At 33.3% G+C, this 25,789-nt stretch overlaps 3 protein-coding genes across 6 annotated transcripts in view; 1 reads left to right on the forward strand and 2 right to left on the reverse strand.

The window, feature by feature from the left end:
* The first annotated feature begins 1,349 nt into the window (after positions 1-1,349).
* Positions 1,350-11,728, forward strand: LOC111702571 (laminin subunit alpha-4). 2 transcript variants are annotated; one of them, XM_023474309.1, is made up of 11 exons: positions 1,350-1,418; positions 1,624-1,717; positions 2,858-2,897; positions 3,186-3,242; positions 4,542-4,603; positions 7,331-7,507; positions 7,783-7,860; positions 8,664-8,723; positions 8,857-9,007; positions 9,262-9,372; positions 10,787-11,728. In XM_023474309.1, the coding sequence occupies exons 2-11, from the start codon at positions 1,673-1,675 to the stop codon at positions 11,152-11,154; spliced, it is 1,149 nt and encodes a 382-aa protein (XP_023330077.1). In that variant the 5' UTR covers positions 1,350-1,418; positions 1,624-1,672; the 3' UTR covers positions 11,155-11,728. The 2 variants fall into 2 exon arrangements, with proteins under 2 accessions (XP_023330077.1, XP_023330076.1); XM_023474308.1 differs by lacking the exon at positions 1,350-1,418 and having other exon boundaries at positions 1,578-1,717.
* A 1,567-nt stretch (positions 11,729-13,295) lies between these two features.
* LOC111702558 (uncharacterized) overlaps positions 13,296-25,789 on the reverse strand; it is an 18,842-nt gene continuing 6,348 nt past the window's right edge. The window contains exons 3-8 of one of the 3 annotated variants that reach the window (XM_023474290.1): positions 19,564-19,625; positions 17,642-17,722; positions 17,476-17,521; positions 16,817-16,849; positions 15,895-15,966; positions 13,296-13,393 (exon numbers count right to left, since the gene is read on the reverse strand). In XM_023474290.1, the coding sequence (XP_023330058.1) occupies positions 13,331-13,393; positions 15,895-15,966; positions 16,817-16,849; positions 17,476-17,521; positions 17,642-17,722; positions 19,564-19,610 (342 nt within the window). In that variant the 5' untranslated portion in view covers positions 19,611-19,625 and the 3' untranslated portion in view covers positions 13,296-13,330. Of the gene's footprint in view, positions 13,462-14,918; positions 15,090-15,894; positions 15,967-16,816; positions 16,850-17,475; positions 17,522-17,641; positions 17,723-19,563; positions 19,626-25,789 lie in introns of those variants that run through there. The other 2 variants (XM_023474291.1, XM_023474289.1) reach the window with 2 other exon arrangements.
* Positions 21,229-25,789, reverse strand: part of LOC111702557 (splicing factor U2AF 50 kDa subunit) — a 9,455-nt gene continuing 4,894 nt past the window's right edge. Inside the window, exons 7-11 of the mRNA XM_023474288.1 lie at positions 24,310-24,396; positions 22,795-22,896; positions 22,320-22,466; positions 21,921-21,980; positions 21,229-21,622 (exon numbers count right to left, since the gene is read on the reverse strand). Of these exons, the coding sequence (XP_023330056.1) occupies positions 21,491-21,622; positions 21,921-21,980; positions 22,320-22,466; positions 22,795-22,896; positions 24,310-24,396 (528 nt within the window). The 3' untranslated portion in view covers positions 21,229-21,490. The remainder of the gene's footprint in view (positions 21,623-21,920; positions 21,981-22,319; positions 22,467-22,794; positions 22,897-24,309; positions 24,397-25,789) is intronic.

Consider the following 25,789-nt stretch of genomic DNA (forward strand, 5'->3'; position numbering starts at 1 on the left):
AGGGAGCTCTTATTAGTTTACATTAAAAGATTGAAAATATAAAACTTTTTTTACAAATAAGGCCGAAAAAAATACAATTCAAATCACCAGCATACTAAAATATTTAATAATGAATTTCATACATTTGATCTCGATAAACTAATATTTTGATACAACAAATATACATTTATGAAGTTGCCAGTAAATCTTAAGACTTACTGTGTAGTGTGTATATATATGAAATGTGTATAGAAACTGTAAAATATGATTTGAAAGAAACAGGTTAATGTTAACTTAACGGTTAACTTTATCATCGAGATTACAATCAAGAATCTAATCAACTACAGCTTAAAATGTCGTCTTGATTAACGATTGAAAATATAGTTAGGCTACAGGGTTACTCGCAAAGGATGAGAATTTAATGACGACCCAGAGCTCGAAAAATATTTTTATTAAAAAATATGAAATATAGCGTATACGAATACTTATTGATATAGCAAAAACACTAGTTAAGGTTTGAAGAAACCTAGGCATGTAAGAGAAAAGACTTATTAAATTCCGTACATTTCCTTTTTTTGCATCTTCTTCAATTGTACATATACATTATACAATACTTGTATCCTACATAGTAGACATTTCTTTCTTGATAGATACTTTCTATTCTTTTATATTTTAATTATTGTCAGAAAAAATGTGGGGGGGGGCACGTTTCTTCATGGTTTAGACTATAAGAGGTCTACTTTGGAAGAATTTAACACCGGGGTTGATTCAAGCGTTCAAACATGCAAACACTGCAGAGGGTTTTCGGTTTCGAATCCGTCTCATCGAATAGATGCAGATTTGTGGCATCTTCAATTTTATGATCTCTCACAAAACAGGGATAAACCATTTGTTGTACTGTCCCGTTGTACTGTCCCGTTGTACTGTCCCGTTGTACTGTCCCGTTGTACTGTCCCGTTGTACTGTCCCGTTGTACTGTCCCGTTTAGCCGTTTATAACCTTTATGTATTCCTTGAAGTCATTCTGAGCAGGGAACTTTTGAATGATGAATATCGAGATTAATGCTTAATCCACTCTTTTTTTAATCTAGAGATTAAATAATGCTTGTTCTCCTCTTGTTAATAAACTCCAGATTAATTAACCGAACGAGGTTAAGTATATCCCAATCAAAAATTTTCGTCTCTGGTTCTATAGCTTCAACAACCATAGTTTACAGTGACATATCCCTTGATCAGATTAACCGTTTCCACGCAGCATGTCGTTTTCTGTCAAGTGCAAGTGGATTATCGGATTATTATATTTTACTAAAAAGGTTGAAGTTGACCTAAATGATGTAAATATTTGTTTATCTGTTTTTGAAGATATAATGAAGAGATAATCAATCTGGAGAGAACAGATGTTTAAACGATATTTCAATTTTCTTAACATACTTTTCTACGGTAAAATATTCTTTACAAATTACAATAAACTGATTATTTTCTCTCTCGTATTTCTTGATTTATTTGTTAACCGTCAACTTTTTTGTGGCTGCTGTTTTTTACCTGCCCAAGTCATTATTTAGATTTCCAGATAAATATTTTTATTTAGAAAATTAGTTTTTTTCCAGATAGGGTTTATTTTCTAAGATCACAGTTGTCTCTGCAGGTTCAATGAAGAAGCTGATAAAAGTTATTGATTAATAAATTTATAAAAAATGGGACAGCCGAGTGATGCAGAAAGAGTAATATTTTGGACAAAGGTTTATTTTTTTTATATTTTTGCTACGAGTATGAAAACAGTTTGTTGTACACTATAACCAAACAGAATATGTTGGCTTAGATCATAGATTAATTAGCAAAACAGATAGAACACTATATGTCGTCTTTTCAAGATTTAGGGGGTTTTCGTTCACAATAACCCTGAGGCCACTATAGTTTTAGTAAAAGCAAATATTTCCATTTACTGTTAGCACCGATTAAAGGATTCATATCTCGAATTGGATAATGAGATAGATAGAAAGATAGATGTCACCGCCATACAATTTCTATTGGTTCAGAATAGACGCCAACCACATGCCTGAACCCTGACTGGATCAGGCGCTAATGGAATAGGCATACAAGTGTGAGGCAGAGGCCCAAAGGAGGCCTGCACATGCTCTCTGTGTGTCTTGGTGTAATTCATCGCTGCCTACATCTAGTGTTCTGTCTGTATCTTTATTAATCTATGGTTTAAAATTATATCTGGTTTTCGTGCTTTTGGTTAAAAAAATAAGTTAAACTTTTTTCACTCTTGAGTCATGGATTAAACTGTCATTGTTAAAACTTAAGACTTAAACCTTCATGGTGTTTCAAAGTGGAATCTTTTAAAATTGATTTTTAAAAATGAGGCTCAAACATTTAGTATTCTAATTAATGTTAAAACTGATATTAATCAATAAATAAAAATTCTATTGTTTTTACAAGATAAAAAAAGTCTGTTACTCGCAAACGCATGGTAAAAATAATAAATTAAAACTTTTATAAAACTGTTCAAAATAAAAAGCAACTTCCTTAAATACAATTGTTTTCGTAAAATTGCTTTTTATTTTTTATTTTAAAGTATATGAATATGCAATAAGTAAAAATGACTGCTTTGTGTTTCAAAATAAAAATTGGAGAATAAAAGATGGACAAATAAATATTTAATATTTTATATTGAAATCCATAAATCTGCGTAATAGGAAGACGACGTTGGTAGATTTCGTCCAATTTACAAGAAAATTAGCACTTGTGCATCATACTAGGAAAAAATGATTTTCAACTGTTGGTAAAACAACATCATATTCATATAGGATTCTATAGCTGCTATCTTCCTATTCCACAGTTTTATGGGTCTTACTGTACACATAAATATATTTTAGTGGAGATTGATGTCATGGTACAGCGCTGCTTTAAATCAAGGAACCGATTTAATATTTTCATAATTTCGCGAATATTTATAAATCTCGACTTCCGATTTCTCCAATTAAATCAGATCTATATATGTAGATCTTAGCTCGTTGGTTAATGTCAAATTGAACAATTTAGTAGATATATTTTTAGCTAAACTTTGGGATTTTCAAATAAGGCAAATTTAAGCTATTAATGATGCCTTGGTTTTCCTCCATGTCTATTTTTAAGGAGTGCTAAACCTAGGATGAATTCAGCATACATGTTGTGATAACGAAAATGAATAAAACCGTGTTGAAGGTTCAAAAGTTGGTTGTTACACCTCAAAAAGATTGATTATCAGTCTTTGTATAGCAGGTATTTACACATAACAAGTTAATACAGGGTGTCCCAAAAAACATGGGAATTCAGTGACGAATTCGATATCGTCTCTGTTATGAATTAGCATTGTAATACCTAATTTCAAAAGCCATAGAGTTTATGCTAGAGTTTATTTAATGAAAAGGGTAAAAGACTAGAAAGATGTGTCTATAATGTCTCCGCAAGATGAACAGTAAAGACTGACAAGTTTACTCTGTTTGTATACTGCAATTTTCTTGTTTTACTAAGTATACAACCGTATGCAGTCAAAACATAAACAAACAAAATGTGAACATAACAGACGAAACTCTTACAGATTACAGCTTTCTCAGTAGGTATCACCAAACTAAATTAAAGAATTATTTGAAAGACGATATCCAATTCGTCACTGAATTCCAATGTTTATTGGGACACCCTGTACATTCTATACTATACAACCTATATAGGTGATGTCTATCAAAATGTTGAAACCCCCTGTCTCGAGAAACTGAAAAACATATGCTGTATATTATCATGCCTTTAAAGAAAAAGAGCGCCCTTCAATTTGTTTCTTTTACATTTAACGCAAAGAAGTGAACAGGAAAGTTTCCTAAAACTTTATTTACCTAATCATTATATTTTTGAAACCTGAACCACAGGAATGTAAACAAACTCCCACAACCTATGAAAGGGTAGGACCGAAGCATGTATTTTCGTAAACTTGTTTTGAGACAGTAAATATCCAAGAAATCATTATGATTTTTTTCTTCTTTTTATCGCTGCCCTTCCCCACCTTTAGAGTGTATCATTTTTAAGGTTTAAAGCCGCAGATTTTCATATATTCACCCCCCCCCCCCCCCACAGAAATGATGTTTTGCCCTTGGATCATTTGTTTTGATCTCCTCAAACTGCAGTACACATATTTGACGCATCAGACTAGAGTTTTAGACAAGTGTTCAGTGTCTGTGGATGAGATTTTTAAGGGTTTACTAAAACTATGACTAATTTTTTAAATTTCACCAGATGTATCTCGTAGGAAGCATATCATAATATTGTGTGCTGCTAAACATTGCATGAAAGATTACCCTAAAAAGTTTTTTTTCATCCAAAGTCTTATCACACATTTTTAAAAATATGAATTGCAACTCTTAATTCGAAAAAAGCTAGTTATAGCAATTAAAACTGGAATAAAAAATCGTCTTCATTGTATTGATATAATTGCCTACCACTGTAAAGCATAGATACAGAGCGCATATTAGATGAAATTAAAATTAAAAGCATGGATAAAAAGTGACAAACTTATTCTAAATGTTTCAGGATTAATTGTGCTTGCTGCATTCAATGTTCTATCAGGTGCACCAACTAGTAAACAAATGCAGGTAAAGAGCATGGGACCGTTGGACTTTTTTTTGTATGGCCTACCAGTACGTTCTGTCAAAAAAACTCAATGTAATATTATTTATTATAAATTCAGGGTTACCTACAAACAGTAAGAATTTAATGGCGATCTAAAACTCTTTACAAATTAGAAGCAAGGTTGAATTTGGACTATTGTTCTTAATCAAGTTTTTAAAAGTAATTAGTTAATTTGTTTGTTATTGTAAACGTTAAGCATTCTCTGTCCCTGGTTTAGACCAAAACAGTCTCTGTATTGTCCGTGGTTTAGACAAAAACAGTCTCTGTATTGTCCCTGGTTTCAACAAAACAGTCTCTGTATTTTATCTGGTTTCAGCAAAACAGTCTCTGTATTGTCCCTGGTTTCAACAAAACAGTCTCTGTATTTTATCTGGTTTCAGCAAAACAGTCTCTGTATTGTCCCTGGTTTCAACAAAAACAGTATCTGTATTGTCCCTGGTTTTCATCAAAAACAGTCTCTGTATTGTCCCTGGTTTAAAAAAAAACAGTCTCTGTATTGTCCCTGGTTTCAACAAAAACAGTCTCTGTATTGTCCTAGGTTTCAACAAAAACAGTCTCTGTATTTTATATGGTTTCAGCAAAACAGTCTCTGTATTGTCCCTGGTTTCAACAAAACAGTCTCTGTATTGTCCCTGGTTTCAACAAAACAGTCTCTGTATTTTATCTGGTTTCGACTAAAACAGTCTTTGTATTGTCCCTGGTTTCGACTGTAAACAGTTTCTGTATTGTATCTGGTATCGACTAAAAACAGTCTCTGTATTTTCCATGGGTTCGACTATAAACAGTCTTTGTATTACGTCCCGGGTTTCTACTTAAAGCAGTATTTATATTGTGCCTGGTTCAACTATAATCAGTCTCTGTTTTTGTCCTTGGCTTAATCTAAAAGTAGTCACCGCATTGTCCCCAGTTTCGACTAAAAACAGTCTCTGAATTGTTCCTGGTTTCGACTAAAAACGGATTTTGTATTGTATTTAGTTTCGACTTAAAACAGTCTCTGTATTTTCCATGGGTTCGACTATAAACAGTCTCTGTATTACGTCCCGGGTTTCTACTTAAAGCAGTATCTATATTGTGCCTGGCTCAACTATAATCAGTCTCTGTTTTTGTCCTTGGCTTAATCTAAAAGTAGTCACCGTATTGTCCCCAGTTTCGACTAAAAACAGTCTCTGTATTGTCCCTGGTTTCGACTGTTAATAGTCTCTGTATTGTCCCTGGTTTCGACTGTAAACAGTCTCTATATTGTCCCTGGGTTCGACTAAAACAGTCTCTGTATTGTTCCCGGTTTCGACTAAAAGCAGTCTAGCTGTATTGTCCCTGGTTTCGAATAAAAGCAGTCTCTGTATTGTCCCTGGTTTCGACAAAAAGCAGTTTCTGTATTATACCTGTTTTTGACTGAAAACAATCTCTTTAGTGTTCCTGGTTTGACTAAAAAAAGTCTCTGTATTTTTCCTCATTTCGACTAAAAACAGATTATAAATTGTATTTGGTTTCGACTGTAAGCAGTCTTTGTATTGTCCCTGGTTTCGACTAAAAACAGTCTCTGTATTGTCCCAGGTTTCGACTAAAAACAATCTCTGTATTGTCCCTGGTTTCGACTTAAAACAGTCTCTGTATTGTCCCAGGTTTCGACTAAAAACAATCTCTGTATTGTCCCTGGTTTCGACTCAAAACAGTCTCTATATTGTCCCAGGTTTCGACTAAAAACAATCTCTGTATTGTCCCTGGTCTCGACTAAAAACAGTCTCTGTATTGTCCCAGGTTTCGACTAAAAACAATCTCTGTATTGTCCCTGGTTTCGACTAAAAACAATCTCTGTATTGTCCCAGGTTTCGACTAAAAACAGTCACTATATTGTTCACGGTTTTAGTTAAATACAGAATCAGTATTTTCTCTAATTCGACTTTAAAAAGTATCTGTATATACGTTGACGTTCTTCTTTAAAAGCTTAGTAAAACTATAAATGTGTTTGCTGAAGATAAATAATTAGAATTGTATTTCATGAAATTCACTGCAACATATTTTTAAAGAATAATTATTTTAAAAACTTTTTTGTTAATTAATTTATTTCTCTCTTTCTCCGCCAATTTGTTCCGTTTTAAGTCAAATACACAATACACTAGTGCACTCACCTCTCCTGACGTATTCGGATCAAATTTACTATATTTAATGCATAATGTCTTTGGTTTTTTCAAAGAATACTGTCTCTGATCAAGGGATCCTCTCCTAAAGTTTCTCTTCTAGAATTTCCCCTCCCTAGCAAGGTTGTAAAATAAGGTTGCTTACTCTCGCTGCAGGAAATGTCGTCTCATAAGCATAGATAGATAAAATCCGTAAATCACGTCACTTTTTACAGCGGCGAGAGTAGGGATCAGTGACGTCATATATTGTTTTTATTTATTTTTGCTTAGGACTTAGTAGACGACATTTCCTGTACATTAGAGTGCATCGAGAGTAAGCAAATTTAGTATATACAACCTTGGTCGCTATTATTGGATAGTATTCGGGTTACAATTGTAACATGTAATCCTTAGTATACAACCTTGCTCCTACTATTGGATAGTATTTGGGTTACAATTGTAACATGCAATCCTTAGTATACAACCTTGCTCCTACTATTGGATAGTATTCAGGTTACAACTGTAACATGTAATCCCAAGAAATTTTATTTTTCTTTCAAATCTTGAATTTAGGATAAAGCTCTCATACGAAAATCAGAAATAGATCAGGAGGTGCTTGAAGCACTGGGACTATCTCCTGTACCCGGAGATCAGGAGGTCCCAGGAGCAGATGAATTACCTCCTGTACCTAGATACAAGGATTCAGGAGTTCTTAAACCACCTGGAAACAAGGTTCAGGATAATCAGGAAGTAAAGTTTTCTTTGATTAAAAACGAGTTATTATATTTCAAGTAGAAGGAAGTTGACCTGACAGAGTACAGAGTTCAATGTAAATTCTTTTTTATTTTACCAAACTACAGTTGTAGGCGATTATATCAATACAATGAAGATAGCTTCTCTTAACTTTTACATTTATTTGTATCCATGCTGTTTAACAACTTGACTTAAATCGAAATTGAAATCGAAAGTCTTCTTAATTGTATTGATATAATCGCCTACCTCTCTATATTCAAATTATATTTAAGAAAGAAAGAGATAAATCCCTTCAAGAGTTGATTGAAGAAGAAATGCAGGAAAATATCAAGAAAGGACCAGTGGGACAGGTATTTTTCTTAAACAGTGTGCCCCAATAAATATGAAGGAAAATATCAAGAAAGGACCAGTGGGACAGGTATTTTTCTTTAACAGTGTGCCCCAATAAATATGAAGGAGAATATCAAGAAAGGACCAGTGGGACAAGTATTTTTCTTTAACAGTGTGCCCCAATAAATATGAAGGATAATATCAAGAAAGAACCAGTGGGACAGGTATTTTTCTTTAACAGTGTGCCCCAATAAATATGAAGGATAATATCAAGAAAGGACCAGTGGGACAGGTATTTTTCTTTAACAGTGTGCCCCAATAAATATGAAGGAGAATATCAAGAAAGAAAAAGTGGGACATGTACTTTTCTTACACAGTGTATTCCAACGATCATGAAGGAAAATATAAAGAAAGGACCAGTGGGACATGTATTTTTCTTAAACAGTGTGAACCAACTCCCGATAAACATGAAGGAGAATATCAAGAAAGGACCAGTGGGACAGGTATTTTCTAAATTAGTGCGTCCCAATAAATAAGAAGGAAAATATCAAGAAAGAACAAGTTGGACTGGTATTTTTCTTTAAAAGTGTGTCCAACTCCTAATAAACATGAAGGAGAATATCAAGAAAGGAAGTGAGACAGATAATATCCAAGTACAGTGTGTGCCACTTAACTAACATTCACGAGTATATAAATAAACATGTTTGCAATGGTCAATTTAACTAAACACATTCCAAGAAAGAGATGAATTACTTTACGAATTAAGCTCGTTCTGTTCATTCAAAAGATTCCAACTCTGTAAATTATAAAATCATTTGTTTAGCCTGCAGATATCGCTAGGATGAAAGACAAGTTTGCTGATGATCATCTTCTTCATAGAAAGGTTAAAAAAGTAAAAAAAAGAGCATTGAGCAATTAGAAAAAAACAGTTTAGTTTTTACCGATATTAATAGATTTTCCAAAAAGTAAAAACTGTTTCTCTGTTTTTATTACATAAAATAATCGTTAATTTGCAGAAGAGAAGAGAGAATTTAGAACTAATACAGGAAGAGAAGAAAGAAAATCAGGAAAAAAGTGGAGAAAAAGAAAAGAATGTTGATTCAATTAAACTTACCAAGAGCTTTGTCACATTAGAAGAAAAAAAGAAATTGTTATCTGAGAAAAAAGGTAAAAATGTAATAATTAATGTAAAAGTAATAAACAAATTTTTGTATGAAAGAAATTGCGTTCAAAACAAATTGAATTGATTTTAAAATGCTCCATAAATGATGAGTGAAACGTTCATAGTACAAATAAATTTTGAGATATTTTTGGGGGGATAAACCGGTTAATTAAAATAATATACAGCATAAATTCAAATCTCTAAATCTCAAATACACCCATAACAGATCTGAATATTTTAATAAATTATTATATTTTAGAAGATGAAGATGATGAGGAAGAGCATGATTTAAGTAAAAAAAATATCCCCAAGGTCAAGGAGAAGATTAATCAAATTAAGAAGAACTTCAAAACGTCCGATGAGGAAACAGGTAAGATTTTAAGTTAGATGAATTTCACAATTTGTGCTACTAATCATTAGATAAGAATTCGGATGATAGCAACCCGAAAATGTAACAAAGCATTTTGGTCTGTTATCCCAATAAGACTGGACATGTAACTGAGCCTGGAACTCCCAGGGGGGGCCACTGTGCCTGGCCTGAGGAAGGGAAATGCAAGCAGATGTAATATTAAAAGAGCCTCCCTCATGGGTGCCCCCTCTCAGCCTCTCAAGGGGAGCACGCGTAAAGGGGGTGGGGGGGGCGCGGCCCCCCCTCGTACGCCCCTGTGTGCATGAATGAAAAAGTTGGGCATTATACATTACATACAGATATTAAAAATTGCGGCCCAGGATGTCTTTTTGTATTTCAAGCGGTGATATCATTTCACCAGTTAAAGAAAATAGTAATGGATGTTGAATATCATACTTGTTCATGTTTAATGGAAACATATAGCTGTATTTAATGATGTAAAATTATAATGACTGTATACAGCCAGGCTTATTCTGGTGTATTACTAAGTTTTCACGATTAAAACGTTAAATGTGTTACACTATACCTTACATTTATTACTTGTTTAAATTTAACATTGAGCTTGAACTCTAACGTACATTGATAATTTTAGTATTTAGATTGAAAAAATTATTTTGAATGAATTAGTATTAATAATTTTTCTTAGAAATAAGTTATACAGAAATGAATTAGTCTACCAGATCAGATACACGTGACCAGATCAGATACACGTGACCAGATCAGATACACGTGACCAGATCAGATACACGTGACCAGATCAGATACACGTGACCCAGATCTGTATCTTGTTCCGAGGTTGAAACTTTAGTTCGAAATAGCGCTTATTCACAACGCTTGATCTCGATATCCACTGCAGTTGAAAACTTTTCAATATGAAGAACAACTATGTTTGATCCATTAATTTATCGGTATCCTTCCTGGGTTCCGAATAGATTTTCCACCGAAAAAGAAAATCGTTTCGCGAAAATTTTCGCATTTCGTTCGCCCGCAAAAATTGTGAGAATTTTTTGCTTTTTTCGCTTCAGTCTGTTTCGCAAACAAAATGGGAAAAATTGGTAAAATTTATAAAAAAAATGAAAAGTTTTTGCGAAAATTCATCAAAAAATTCAAAATAAAGCTTCAACATCTGATAAAGTTTGAAGTATCGTCATACAAATGCTAGAAAAATACTCCTATTCTTTTCTTAGTATTAAACTGAACTGAATGTTAGGAATTAAAAAAATTGCGAGACACACCTTATCTTCTGTTAATGATATTAAACAAAGTGTTAATATTTTTTAAACACTTTCGGTAGTTCGATATAAGGGAAAACTGTTTTTATTTCTTAGACCGCATAAGGGTGATATGAAGTAATAATTTGTTTAAATGTTTTTAGTACTACAACCTTTGGATGAGAACCCTGATGTCAAGATATCAGATATAAATGATGCTATGAAGAATTCTGATATCAAGTTGTCAAATATAGATGATACTTTGGAGAACCCTGATGTCAAGTTGTCAAATATAGATGATACTATGAAGAACCCTGATGTCAAGTTGTCAAATATAAATGATACTATGAAGAACCCTGATGCCAAGTTGTCAAACATAGATGAAACTATGAAGAACCCTGATGTCAAGTTGTCAAATATAGATGATACTTTGAAGAACCCTGATGTCAAGTTGTCAAATATAGATGATACTATGAAGAACCCTGATATCAAGTTGTCAAATAAAGGTGATGATGTTGAGCAGAATGAATGAAAACTGATATCAACTTATATCCTTACCCTTACACTGTCAAAACTCAACTCAAAAAAAATCTACTACATGTTTTGTTTGCCGTCTATAAGCCGTCTTAAGTTAATGGTGCAAATGCTACAGGATAGAATCCTGGTTAATATTTAATCCTGTAGAAAAAGTTATTATTAAAAAAACAGTAACATACTGCTAATGTAGGAAAACTAATTCTATTTTGAAATGAAAGGGACCGCTCTCAAAAAATAAAAGGGGGTACAAGCTGATCTCGAATTGAATTCGGTTTTGATCGTCATTTTATGTCAATCCGTTGCGTATATAATTAAGGAGAAAATGGTTTAAAACCACCTTTCATTTTTCGCGAACACTCCCTTGAAATAGTATAGTCTGTAAAAAAATATTAAATTTAGCTCCACCTAAATCATATCAATTCATATATTTTCTGCAGTAATAATAAAATAATAAATCATAACAGTTATTAACCTAACATCAGTATATTAAAAAATGTAAAATTACTGCAGAGCAGGAGAGCTTTATTACGGTGGTGGCGATAGTATCAATATAATGAAGACGACTTTTTTATTTAAGTTTTTATTGTTAACCAGGTTTTTTTTTAACATAAGTTTACAAGTAATTAAAGAGAAGATTTTTTAATTAACAGTTTCTCTTTGTTTTCATTTGTTTGTGTATTAATGCTGTTTAATAATATATAATATCAATATAATAATCAATATATAATATACACAACTTGCTTGTTTGTCTGTCTGTTTGTTTGTGTCCAATAAACCTCAAAACTGCTGAACCGATCGGGCCAAAATATTTTTCGGGGCCTGATGTGACTCCAGTAAATACATGAATCCCTGTATTGGAATGGTTTGAATACATGAAACCCTGTATTAGGATGGTTTGAATACATGAACCCCTATATTAGGATGGTTTGAATACATAAATTCCTGTATTAGGATGGTTTGAATACATAAATCCCTGTATTTGGATGGTTTAAATACATAAATCAAAATTTTTTAATAATATTTGCATACACAAATTTCTGTATGATTAAAATAAGTTTTTTAAATTCAATCTTTTAATCAAGCGTATTTTTTTCGCAAAATATGCGTAAAAGTTCGTATAAAAAGAGGAAAACATTTGTGTCAATCTTGAAAAATCATGCCATCATTCGTTTTCCCTTTTGCGTAACAACAATAACAAAGGCAGCCGATCTAATGTAAACAAACTTGAGTTAGTAAACTGTGAAAGTAGTATTATCTTGTTAAAAAAGATTGAAAAAGGTAAGGATTTTAGTTTTATACGTAAAGGACCTTATTACAGCGACATTTTCAATCAAATTCAAGGTTATCCGCCCCCGCCCTTTGTAAATACGCCAGAGATACCAGGTGTCTGTTTATCATTTGTGTTATTGTTTACAATCTTTATTATTGTTGTTACGCAAAAAGAAAAACTAGTTCTTCAGCAGTCCAAAAACGTCACAGCAAAGTGTACGGAAACCCAATCGCTCCCTCCTTCTATTCAATTCTCCTTGTATGGAACCAAATAGATTTTAGTACAATAGATGACAACGTAGTATTTGTACACTCCCAATACAGCTGTATTCTTACATCACAAGGATCAACTCAGTATTGTGTCCGATAAAATTATTAATAACAGTGATAATTTTATAATTAAGCGCTTATCTTACAGTGAAAAAGGTGCAATTTTACGTCTTATTTATTTTCTGTTTTTACACTTTATTATTTGATCTTGAAAAACATGTAAAATAATGTGAGAAAATTTCGTTTTCTTTGTAATATTTGACACTTGTGCCGTATTGTATAATTGATCCATTTCTATGTTGCCACCTATTGTACTTGATAATCTAATTGGATGGAACTATGTTTTTTCTTCAGATGTCTGCTCCAGGAGTTTTAACAATTAAACACTTTTCAAGCTAAAAATACCAACGTTATCTTACACAACTGATGAGATATAAAGATTTCAAGGGTACAGTTGTGAATCGAAACATGCCCTTTTTTTAAATGTTGGGGAACTTGAAATTACAACAACGACCATTTAATAAATTATCATAAATTTAGATTTTAAGAAAATAGTTTGTCAATTATTTCTCTCTCTGCATTAAAAAAGTAATATAATGTAATGATTTTGATATTTATTTGGTTTTATTAGATTAAAATTCATCCTTTAGCGTACCATCAGCATCATGCATCAATTCCACCATTATATCATATTTCTAAATATATCAATTCCACCATTATATCATATTTCTAAACATATCAATTCCGCCATTATATCATATTTCTAAATATATCAATTCCACCATCTATATATAAATTTGGCTTGTCTGTTTGTTTGTATCCAATAAACGTCAAAACGGCTGAACCGATCGGGCCCAAATTTTTTGTGGGACCTCACATCAGTAGGTATCACTATACTAAATCAAAGAATTATTTGAAAAGACGATATCGAATTCGTTACTGAATTCCCATGTTTATTGGGACACCCTGTAGATCTAACACTCGAAGTCTGAAGATCGTAGAAATTATTAAACCTCCCTCCCCAGTAACTCAGAGAATTTCCGTATGAAGAGCTTAAAACTAATTTCATTATTTTTCATAATCTAAAACGTTACGAAAAACAATTTTAAAAAGCAATGTCCGGGTCTAACTTTAAAAAGAAGTTTTTCGAGAAATAAATTTAGTAAAGATATACTTTGACAAGCTCTTGACATGGATTGGAAACAGCTGTGTACATTTTTATGTACGTGTTTATCTATGACTAGATAATTCCGGAAGCAGCCAGTTTAACTATCCTGTTTTTCTTGCCAAAATTACTCTAATTCCGATATCTGTAAAATCAAATGTCGTAGACCCTTGAAATTGGACATTTTTATTCTTCCAAATTTTCAAATAGTCATCACCATGCACATCATGTTGCAAAGATATAGCGATTATAAAGTTGAGGTTTGTGGCGAGTACTTGCAGTTTACTTTCAAATTTTATTTAGCTCTTCAGACGAGGGAGGGGGAGCAGAGGCGCCATGATCCCCTCAAAAATGACCTCCGAGCCTCCGGATTTGCAGAATTACCTCCAGGCCCCGCAAAACTGGTATCCCAGCCTCAGTGACGTCACCAAGCCTACCGCCATTCTGTCTCCACGCCCCGCATTTTGGTCTCCGCTTGTTGTTTTTATTTTTTGTTTAAATTTATTGGCTTAACCAAACAAATATCAAAATATATCTCTTCATAGTAGACTCCGTCATAGTTTTAAGAACCATTTAATCAACAATTTTGACATGTTAATACATTCAATTGTTCTAGAGTTGTTTTTCTGTAAGTGTTTACATTAATTAAGATGGAATGAGTAAAAGACGACCTTTATAAACGACTTATCTAATATTTTTGAAGACATCATGATTTAAAGATTTTATTAACTCTCGATTCCTTAGCATTACATTTTATCATAAAAATGCAAATTAATGAGGATCTGTCCTATAATTTACGAGTTTTTGCGCACCCCCTCCCCCCCTCCACCTCTGTATATCAATTTTTATTTATATGAATAATTCCTCGAATTTTTAATATATAAATTTAACTTATTAAAACAACAAGATATGACACGAAGCTGCCCTAACCTCTGTATATAAATTATTTCAGTCAAATAAATGAATTCTCTCGCTAAAAAAAAACTATTTAGAATTAAATTTAACTTAATAAAACAACAAGATATGACAAGAAGCTGCCCTAACCTGTTAGTATAGCATGTAATAGATATTTAGATTATTTTAATTCTTTGTTTTAATTTTTTTTTAAATAGTTCTTCAATATTTTCTAAAGCATATGATAAAATCACAAATACAAGGATTTCACAAAAAACTACCTTGTTTTGTAAATTGCCGCTGATATTGTTTGATTCGTATATGAGACCCCTCTAAAATAATATAACATTTTTCTATCTTTATACAAAACTGCAATAGTTTTTCACAATTTAAGGAATTTGTGAAATTTAGAAAAGCAAAATACGATTAAAATTCACTTTTTAATACAAAATGTTAATGTATCATTCTGAACTATTTCATCATGTTGAGAATTTTTTTAAAAAAGGTTCTTGGTGGAAATAAAAGCCAAACATTTTTTTATTGGAGCCAAAATGCGGGGCGTGGAGACAGAATGGCGGGAGGCTTGGTGACGTCACTGAGGCTGAGACCAGTTTTGCGGGGCCTGGAGGTAACTCTGCAAATCCTGAGGTTCGGAGGTCATTTTTGCGGGGATCATGGCGCCTCTGCACCCCCTCCCTCTCTATGCATACTCCCAATGACATATACAAGAAGAAAATTGGTGTTATTTAAATGTGTGTGACTATGAGGGGTGGGGGGGATTCAGTACAGACAACAAGTTTTGCATTTTTTGTTTCTAAGTTTTAATAAAACATTTTAAAAGTCCAATAAGGATACAATTATAACCTTGATCTTTACAACGTTTTGGATACATTTGCCAAGAGGCATCAAGGATATCAAGTAGAACCCACACATTTTAACCCGTAGAGTTGAACAGCACGGATAGGAACGAAAACTGCCAAACTTTTTTCTGTGGCGGAAGTTTAATATTTGCATTGTTTCTCAGATTAAGATTTAACTGAAACTGTTGTAAACCGCTTATGGAAATCTTATATTGATGGACCATCTTTAAATAGTCAGGTTAAAACCTCTTTTAAATTATTTGTTGATAAAACAAACCTGTTTCAACCACGCCATAGCCTCCTCATCAGCATATTTTATACATTTATTTTTATAGCACTCGTACCCTTCCTATTCAATAATTCTTAGTTTCTTTATATATTAACGTAAAAATGTAAGAAGTTGTATTTCCAATAAACAATAAATATATACATAAATTTAATCTATGTATATTATTTGTATATTAGGATGAAACCCAAATCAGACTTTTTTAGTTTTCCCAATTTTTTAGTTTTCCCAAGTCAGAAAAGGGACAAAAATATTATTCAGCAGTTTGTCTATTTTAATGTTTAAGTTTATTTTTGAGAAAAACCACAAATCACATATGTTGATCAAACTGAGGTACAGTTATACCAACGCTAAGAGGATGCTACAATTATGCAGGCAGCTTGATTTGAAGTTTTACCATAACCTCTAGAAGTTAAATAAGCAAAAGCTGAGAAAATTAGTACAGAGCTGGAACCTTGAGTGTTGGATCCCGATCGTTTGATCTCGATATTCGCAAAGGTCCTTTTTAATTTGAGGATCAATGCTTTATCTCTTCATTTCAGTTATTCCTCTAGGGTATGATTATCGAATAAAAGAAAAAATTGATCTCCAGATTAACAAAAGATCAAGATCAAGCATTGATCTCGATATTGAGTTTATGCTCAGAACAACATTGTGAACATGATGTAATTTTTTGAAATAGTTAAACCCTTATTGCAGCTTGGCGTACACATTTTTAAGGTTTCCCAGACTGTTGATTATTTGGTTTTGGAGTTTTTGCCTTTATTTTTGGTCATCTAGCGGATCAAGCCGACTTTGGATCGAAGGATAACGTCCTAAAAATCTCAAGAAAAGGACAAATGTCCCATGTGTAGAGGACGCAATAAGGTTTAAAAACTTATTTTATATTTAACAATATTCAGCTACATATTACCTCACAATAGGAGTCATCTAAACATCCCTGGGCCTAAACAAATGAATACTGTGAGTTCAAATTATTCAAAGTGGTCGGCGTGTTTATCAATACAATGAAGACGACTTTTCTATTTAAAGGGAGTGTTCGCGATAAATGAAAAGGGGTATAGGCTTAATACAAGTAAACAAAGAGAAGCTGGCAGATTCTCTTTTTCTCTGTTTAAGAGTATCCATGCTGCATGTTTTAAATCAAAATGGAAAGTCGTCTTCATTGTGTTGATATACACGACGGCAACTGTATCAAAATAAAATCAAGAAATTTTTCGGTTAAAATTTTTCTATTTAATGCAATGTTTTCCCACTACCACATTTTTATTCATTTAAAAATAATATTTAAAAACACTTGAATTTTTAAAGATTTTGTTCCTTAAAATAAGATAAAAATCGTCCTTGTCAATGTCAAAATATTTGAAAAATTAAATATTTTTCTTTTGAGAATACGTATATGTATGCTTTAACCTATTTTTATCGGCACATCTGTAAAATACAGATGTTTTTAATTATGTTAATAGATCGAAATATCCGTAAAGAACAAAGCAAAGTCAAAGAATCGAAGAATCTACAGTCAACTTTAATTATAATTTAAAATCTTAAAATTAAATCTGTAATAATGCTCACCATTGGGTTAACTTTAACACATGTTGATTTTCTACACACCTCACCACTGCACCATTGGAATATTATATGTAATTATATCTAATCAATTTTAGAGAAAACAATATTTTATTTTAATTTTTTTTGTAGAAAAACGATTTTAAACGAGTTAAAAATATCTATACAATTCCTGTTACAAGAAGATCTGCCCTCTCCGAAACAGGTTTTTAGATCCAACAGTATATCCTTTACCATCATATCATCTTTGCATCTAGAAATATATCCTTTACCATCATATCATCTTTACATCTAGAAATATATCCTTTACCATCATATCATCTTTACATCTAGAAATATATCCTTTACCATCATATCATCTTTACATCTAGAAATATATCCTTTACCATCATATCATCTTTAAATCTAGAAATATATCCTTTACCATCATATCACCTTTACATTTAGAAATATATCCTTTACCATCATATCATCTTTACATCTAGAAATACATCTACCATTATATCATCTTTCCATCTAGAAATATATCCTTTACCATCATATCATCTTTACATCTAGAAATATATCCTTTACCATCATATCATCTTTACATCTAGAAATATATCCTTTACAATCATATCTTGATATCTAGAAATATATCCTTTACCATCACATCATCCTGACATCTAGAAATATATCCTTTCCTATCATATCCTGACAACTAGAAATATATCCTTCACCATCATATCCTATCATCTAGAAATATATTCTTTACCATTAAATCATCTTTACATCTAGAAATATATCCTTTACCATCATATCCTGACATTTAGAAATATATTCTTTACCATCAAATCATCTTTACATCTAGAAATAAATCCTTTACCATTATATCCTGACATCTAGAAATATGTTCTTTACCATCATATCCTGACATCTAGATATATATTCGTTACCATCATATTCTGATATCTAGTAACATATCCTTTACCATCATATCCTGACATCTAGAAATATATTCTTTACCATGATATAATCCTGACATCTAGAAATTTGTCCTTTACCATCATATCCTGACATCTAAAAATATGTTCTTTGCCATCATATCCTGACATCTAGAAATATATCCTTTCACATCATGTCCTGACATCTAGAAATATATTCTTTACCACAATATCCTGATATCTAGAAATTTATCCTTTACCATCATATCCTGACATCTAGAAACATATCCTTTACCAATATATTCTCCGGATAGAAATATATCCTTTACCATCATATCCTGACATTTAGAAATATATTCTTTACCATCAAATCATCTTTACATCTAGAAATATATCATTTACCATCATAACATCCTGACATCTAGAAATAAATCTTTTACCACCATATCCTGACATCTAGAAATATATCCTGTATTATTTTATCTTCACATTTAGATATAAATCCTTTACCATCTTGTATCTTTGTAAATATTAAGAAACAAAACCGGAGGATCACAGTATGGAATGCTCTGCCCAGATTAAAACACTACTTTTTTAAAGATAAACCTTTCCTTTCATATTCAGGGTTATCCCACAATTAAAGGATGAGATTGTAGAGAATAGTCTTCAAGTCTATTTCTTAATTTCATTGCTTTGTTTCGCTGTATACATAAAATTCTGGTTGCTTTTCATTGAATATACAGGGTGTTCCAATAAACATGGATATTTAGTGACGACTTTAATATCGTCTTTGATCAATGCGGCAATTTTTCATGAACACAAACAGAAAATTGTCTTAATATCTAATATTTTCGTAAATTTTTAAGTTACAAGAAAGGTCTAGACCACTTTATGAAAAGCTCGTCAGACATACAGCCTTGTTTTTTACTTTCTTTGCCATGCATTAAATATCAGAAATCAAAGACGTTTTTCAAGTCGTCTCTCAATTCCGATGTTTCTTGGGACACCCTGTATTACTAAAATACCCAAGACACCCTAAAAACGTTAGAATAAAAAAACTTGAGGTCGTCATTGAAGTCTCATCTTGTAGATAAGATCGTAGACGGTAATAACCTGGTCACTCAACTACTGTGTATAATGGGAAACACTATGCAAAATTTCTCTTTTTTACCTTATAATGCAGAGGTTTAGGGCAACAAGTGTACACGACAGTTTCATTTCATCAATATATCTTAAATTAATAAATATGTGTTGAGAAGTTTAAGTTATAGATAAGGAGTAAATATTTTCTTTAATAATCATCACCCACCCTACCAATAAATTCTGGTGGTTTTTGAAAATCCGGTAAATGCTTGCTAGGTTGTGTTTTATTGTTCACTAGATCTAAAATATAGCTGTGGGGGGGGGGGGGATATGAATTTATTTACGCCATTTAAGATTTCTGAGAAAACTAAAGAAGGAAATAATTCACAAATAAAAACTGGAATCTCGAAAGATGAACTACCACTAGTTTTACTAAGAAGCTTGTAATTAGATATTGATTTATTGATTTTGACCGAGTTTCTCAAACGGACGAGACTTCAGAGACGACTTTTCTTACATTGATGTTTCCCTACAGTTGTGAACTTTGTCAAATTATCAAACTACATTATAGACTAGACAAAATTCTACCTTTACTTTGTTAACCATGAAATGTTTTAGCTCGTCATTACAGTATCATCCTTTTTGGATTAGATTAAGCGTTTTCATCCTTCAGTTCAATCATTGTAAGAAACCAGATTTCATGAATGGGAAAAATGTTTCACTACGTAGATTAAAATGAGGCCCTTCTTATGAACTTAATCGGACGCAAATGGGAACTGGTTGAAACAGCGGTACGTGGTTCAACTACTTCTCGCTATTCATTAAATCTTGTCCCAGTTTGGTTTTCATTAAACATTCTTTTGATTTGTAGTTCAGGAATATTGTTTCCGTCAACTTGAGAGAACTGTGGCCGAATTTAAAGAATTTGAGCCGCGGCTTTAATAGGGTTGGTTCCACTTAAAACTGTATCAAATGTTTTAAGATTTAAGCCGGCGCTTAATTTAAACCGGGTTTTGGCAGATTTAAACCGCGGCTCAAATTCTTTAAATTCCATATCAGGAGACTTAAATATAATTGACAATTTAGGGACATGCGCGATTTACAACAGTACCTTTTAAACCTTCATCTGACCAATAACGTGGCAGTCACTTAGAAGTTCTATATGGAGCCCAATTGGAACTATTCATCCCTGACGAGTTAAATATTTTCATACAACCCTAACCCTGATAGGATCTGTATACTGCATGACTAAACATATTACACCAAATGTTGATAAGCTCCATGATAAGTTATTCATTTGAGAACTACTGTTTCTCCATCATAACCAGTGTTTCGGATCCGTATCATTTTGATGCGGATCCGGATTCGCGGATCCGCATCCGTGATGATGGATCCGGATCCTGACTCTGATACGGATCCGGATCCGAGGTAACTTTTGATTCTGTGAAATTGAAATTTTCGCCATGTGAGCATTTGCCGCTGAGTAATCCTAAAGTTAAAAATGTCGTCATTACTATTATATAAATGTAAACATTAAATTATTAAAGATAATTTTGAAAAATTTTCGTCATGTAAATAATACATTTACGAACCATTTTGATTTATTTATTCCATGGTTTTGGTTAATTTTTGGCGCTACCCGGATCCATATCAACGTTTCCTGATACGGATCCGGATCCGACCAAATGATACGGATCCGACCGGATCCGGATCCGAAACGCTGATCATAACTCTTGTTTACAATAAAACGATGTTTATAAACAATGTTTATTTTATGTTCTAGTTCCAATATTGACATGAATTAAAGGAGAAAACAAAAGACAAGTTTGTACAAGGTGATTTCAGCTAAAAACAAGAAAAAATTCACAATTAAGTCAAAACAAAAAAGCCCATTATCCATTTTTTAACATTTAATTCTAGAGCTAGTTAAAACCCTTAAATGGGTTTAAGTTAGCTCTGATAAAAACTAAAAGATGTGGAAAAGAAGGGAGAGAGAATTGGTGATCGGAGTTTCTTTAGAAATCTCGTCTATGATATTTGTCTGGATCGAAGTAGCTGGTGACTACAACGCGGTTAGCAAACTTCCGGCCAGTCAGAGCATGCTGAGCTTTCTGACATTCAGTAGAACTTCCAAACTCAATAAATACCTGAACAACAGATAATTTACACACTTTAAGAAATGCCAAGTTGCATAACGCACTTTTATTCATACGGGAAATTCTGGGGTAAATTTTAAAAAAGTGACTCTAAAAACTTTTTGATTTACAGTTTTGGTTTGTGACCAGATTTGGAGGAACAATATCCATATTTCAGGTACCACCTTTATGGGTATCCACGACGTAAATTAAAAGATTTATGTTTAATTTCGTGTATATTCAGGAAATTAGTGAAGAGAAATTAAAGAAAAGAGAAATGTTAAATTTTTAAAAATAATAATAATAATACCTTTCCACAGCCTGGAACCTCAACTCCAGGAACAGGGCGAGGAATCTCCAAGCTCCGAACCTAGAGAAAAATCGTTTTAGTTCTTTTACTTCAAATTTTTACAGCTTTAAAGATTTATTGATCCCCCTTGAATTATAATTTTTCGCAGCAGATAAATTACATAACCTTAAAAAAAGCCAGCGGTGGAAAATCTGAGGTTTTAAATGATCTCGGCCGAAAGCACGGGTGTATCTTAGGAATTCTTATTTACTAAGATTTTAAAAATGTTAAATGTTTATAAACTGGGAAAAGGATTGCCAGTTGATGTCGGACTTTTCCACTAAAATTTTTAAAATATTTGTCCTCTAATCTTAATCTTAATCTGATCAAGAATGAGACGAAACAAATGTAAATAATCACCTCTCCGAACTTTCCACACTCCTCCCTGATATCCTCCAGAATATCCTCGTACTCCTCCTCATCAGTCAACTCCTCGGGGACCACCATGTTGAGGAGGCAAAGGACCTCAGTCGGCTGACCAGGACCAGCATTGACAAGACCAGGCACCTGGAGGAAAGTCAAGCTTAGATTATATCGACATATTACAAAACATTCGCGTTGGGAAATGCTTTTTAGAAAAGTTACTGAAATTTCACGTAACGAGCGAATCTTAAACAATTTGTCAAATTAAACCCGCACCGAAAAATTGCAAGAAAAAAGTGGCTGCATGTAATGTTATCGGTGTTCGAAATAAAATTAGAAAATAAAAAAATCGCAAAGTACAGACCGAAAGTAAATAGTGTACAATTTATTACGTATATTTCTCACACTTAATTTCAATTTATCTTTTTTTCCAAGGAAATAAACCTTCCGTTAATTCCTACAATGTACAAACCTGTAGACCAGTAGGAACTCCCAATGCTTTCTGTCCAATGCTGGCTCGTTGTACAATTAACTTCTTATCTCCCAGCTGCATACCATTTAGACCAGCAATAGCCTTCACAGTTTAAACATTTTTAAACATAATTTAAATAGAAACTAATGATTTATAGCTTATAAAAAAAATGGTGAAAAAAACCATATCATCAACGAACATCAGTGTTTGAAATATGATTAAATCATTGAAAATTGAAGAAATACATAAACTATTAGTATTGTGGGAGGAAAGTAAAACTACGTTTTATTATTTAAATAATTTAATATCAATTAACGAACATATAAATGAATAAATACAATAAATAAATTAGCGAATGATTGATTGAATGCAAGGATAAAATGGTGAAAGAATATTTTATTCAATGCATTAATATCCTTGACTGAATGAATATGAACTATTGGATGAATGATTGGTCGGATAAAAACAAGGTAGATTACAGGAAGGTATCACGCCAGGAAGGTCAGGAAGGATGAAAGGAAGAATAGGATGAATAATTGGTCGGATAAAACAAATTAGATTACAGGAAGGTATCATGCCAGGATGAATATGGGATGAATGAATGGAAGGACAGGAAGGATGAAAGGAAGGATAAGATGAATGATTGGTCGGATAAAAACAAAGTAGATTACAGGAAGGTATCATGCCAGGATGAATATGGAATGAATGAAGGGAAGGGTAGGAAGGATGAAAGGAAGGATAGGATGAATGATTGGTCAGATAAAAACAAAGTTGATTACAGGATTACAGGAAAGTATCATGCCAGGATGAATATGGGATGAATGAATGGAAGGATAGGTAGGATGAAAGGAAGGATAGGATGAATGATTGGTCGGATAAAAACAAGGTAGATTACAGGTTTACAGGAAGGTATCATGCCAGGATGAATATAGGGTTGAATGAAGGGAAGGATAGGAAGGATGAAAGGAAGGATAGGATGAATGATTGGTCGGATAAAAACAAAGTTGATTACAGGATTACAGGATTACAGGAAAGTATCATGCCAGGATGAATATGGGATGAATGAATGGAAGGATAGGAAGGATGAAAGGAAGGATAGGATGAATGAATTTTCGGATAAAAACAAGGTGGATTACAGGATTACAGGAAAGTATCATGCCAGGATGAATATAGGGTTGAATGAAGGGAAGATAAGGAAGGCTTCTAATTTGAATAATATCAAAGTTATTAGAGAAAACATCAGTTTGCTGGTTAGAGACAAAGAACTTCATATGTTCTACCATCAAAGCTACCCCCTCCCACCCCAGCGCATATATATTTTCCTATATTTTTCTAACATAAGGAAGGTCGAAGGATAGAATGAATGGAAGGAAGAATAGGAGAATAGGATGAAATAAAGGAAGGATAGAATAAATGAAAGGAAGGATAGAATAAATGAAAGGAAGGATACAATAAATGAAAGGAATGATAGAATAAATGAAAATAAGGATAAGATGAATGAATAAATGAAGGAACCTGATCTGTGATGGATCCGTCCAGATACTCCGCGAATGCGTATCCCTTCGACAGAGCGGAGGTTACATCCTTCACCAGGTTAAACGCCTACAAGAATAAGATTAAGATTAAGATTAAGATTATAGATAATATATTATGATCAAGAGCAATATCAAGTTCAAGTCAGTCTTGACCCGGCGTTTCGTCAGTCTTGACCCGGCCATTCAGTCTTGCCCCGGCATTCAGTCTTGACCCGGCATTCCTCAGTCTTGACCCGGCATTCAACCTGTTAGCAACCAGCTCTCTCCTCCCTGCCTAGTTTTGCCGCAAACCTGTGTTGGCCCCCAAATCAGCTGAAATGTTGGTAACAACCACTCTACCTGGGCAACCTGTTTCAACTTAACACATAAATATGGGTTCAATACAGCGGGTCCTGGCTCTATACCAGGAATTTAAGGCCGGTGAATCTGTGGAGCTGAGGTTATGGTCTAGAGGAGGTAAAGAATGTTTTTCCTTCTCCCAAACCCTCGGTACCCTCCCCCAGTCTCTTTCCAGGATGCCGAACAAGAGGAGAAAAATGAGGAAAAGGGTGAGAAAGAGCAGAAAAAAATTAAAAGAAAATGAAACCATCCCTTCTTCCAAGGAAGCACCTATGGTGAGGCCAATGCAGACTCTTACGAACGTGGTTGTGTCCCGGAGGACTCCCAGTTCCGTGGTGATGTCCCAGATGACCCTCATTCCGTGGTGATGTCCCAGATGACTCCCAGTTCCGTGGTGATGTCCCAGATGACTCCCAGTTCCGTGGTGATGTCCCAGTTGACTCCCAGTTCCGTGGTGATGTCCCAGATGACTCCCAGTTCTGTGATGTCCCAAGTGACGCCCACTTCCGTGATCCAAGTGACTCCCACTTACGTTGTAAGGTCCCAAGCGAGTACTTCCACTTCCATTGTGAGAACCCAGGAGACTCCCATTTTCGCCGTGAGGTCCCAAGATACTCCAACTTCGCCGATGAGTCCCAGAAAACTCCCCAGTCTATACTAATGTCCCAGAAAAAATCTGTATCCAGTTCCAAGAGGACTCCTCAGTCATCTGCGCAAAGGGAAAGGGAGCAGAGAAACTAACAACATAAAAAAATTGAAGAATTAAACGTATTTTTGGCAGCGGAGTGCAAAATATTTTTAACACTCAAATAGAATTATTCCGCATCATTACAGATATATACAATTAATTGTAATAATGTATGTTAAAATAGTAAGCTATTGTAATGATGAATGTAACGAAACCTAACTATTAATTAGTATGTATGCAAACGATAAGCTTTACTAAAATAAATATTTAGATATCAAAAAGTTCAAGAATCAATTCATATTTCTTCAAAATCAAGATCTATACTATTACAGAGGTGTATAGTGTATATTTTACAGAACTACCTGCCCCCCCCCCTCCGCGCCAACATTTATAACTGCTTGAAAGAAACGATTTTCAAGAAGGGGGGGGGGGG

The sequence above is a fragment of the Eurytemora carolleeae genome, unplaced genomic scaffold (assembly GCF_000591075.1).
Source record: "Eurytemora carolleeae unplaced genomic scaffold, Eaff_2.0 scaffold183, whole genome shotgun sequence".
Taxonomy (NCBI): Eukaryota; Metazoa; Arthropoda; class Copepoda; order Calanoida; family Temoridae; genus Eurytemora; species Eurytemora carolleeae.

Bases quoted from the DNA above. Each gene is read 5' to 3' on its own strand.
- LOC111702571 (XM_023474309.1), top strand. From the start codon at position 1,673: ATGGGACAGCCGAGTGATGCAGAAAGAGTAATATTTTGGACAAAG. The intron at 3,243-4,541 runs GTATTTACACAT...TAAATGTTTCAG, and splicing joins TATCAGTCTTTGTATAGCAG to GATTAATTGTGCTTGCTGCA. The intron at 9,373-10,786 runs GTAAGATTTTAA...AAATGTTTTTAG, and splicing joins AACGTCCGATGAGGAAACAG to TACTACAACCTTTGGATGAG.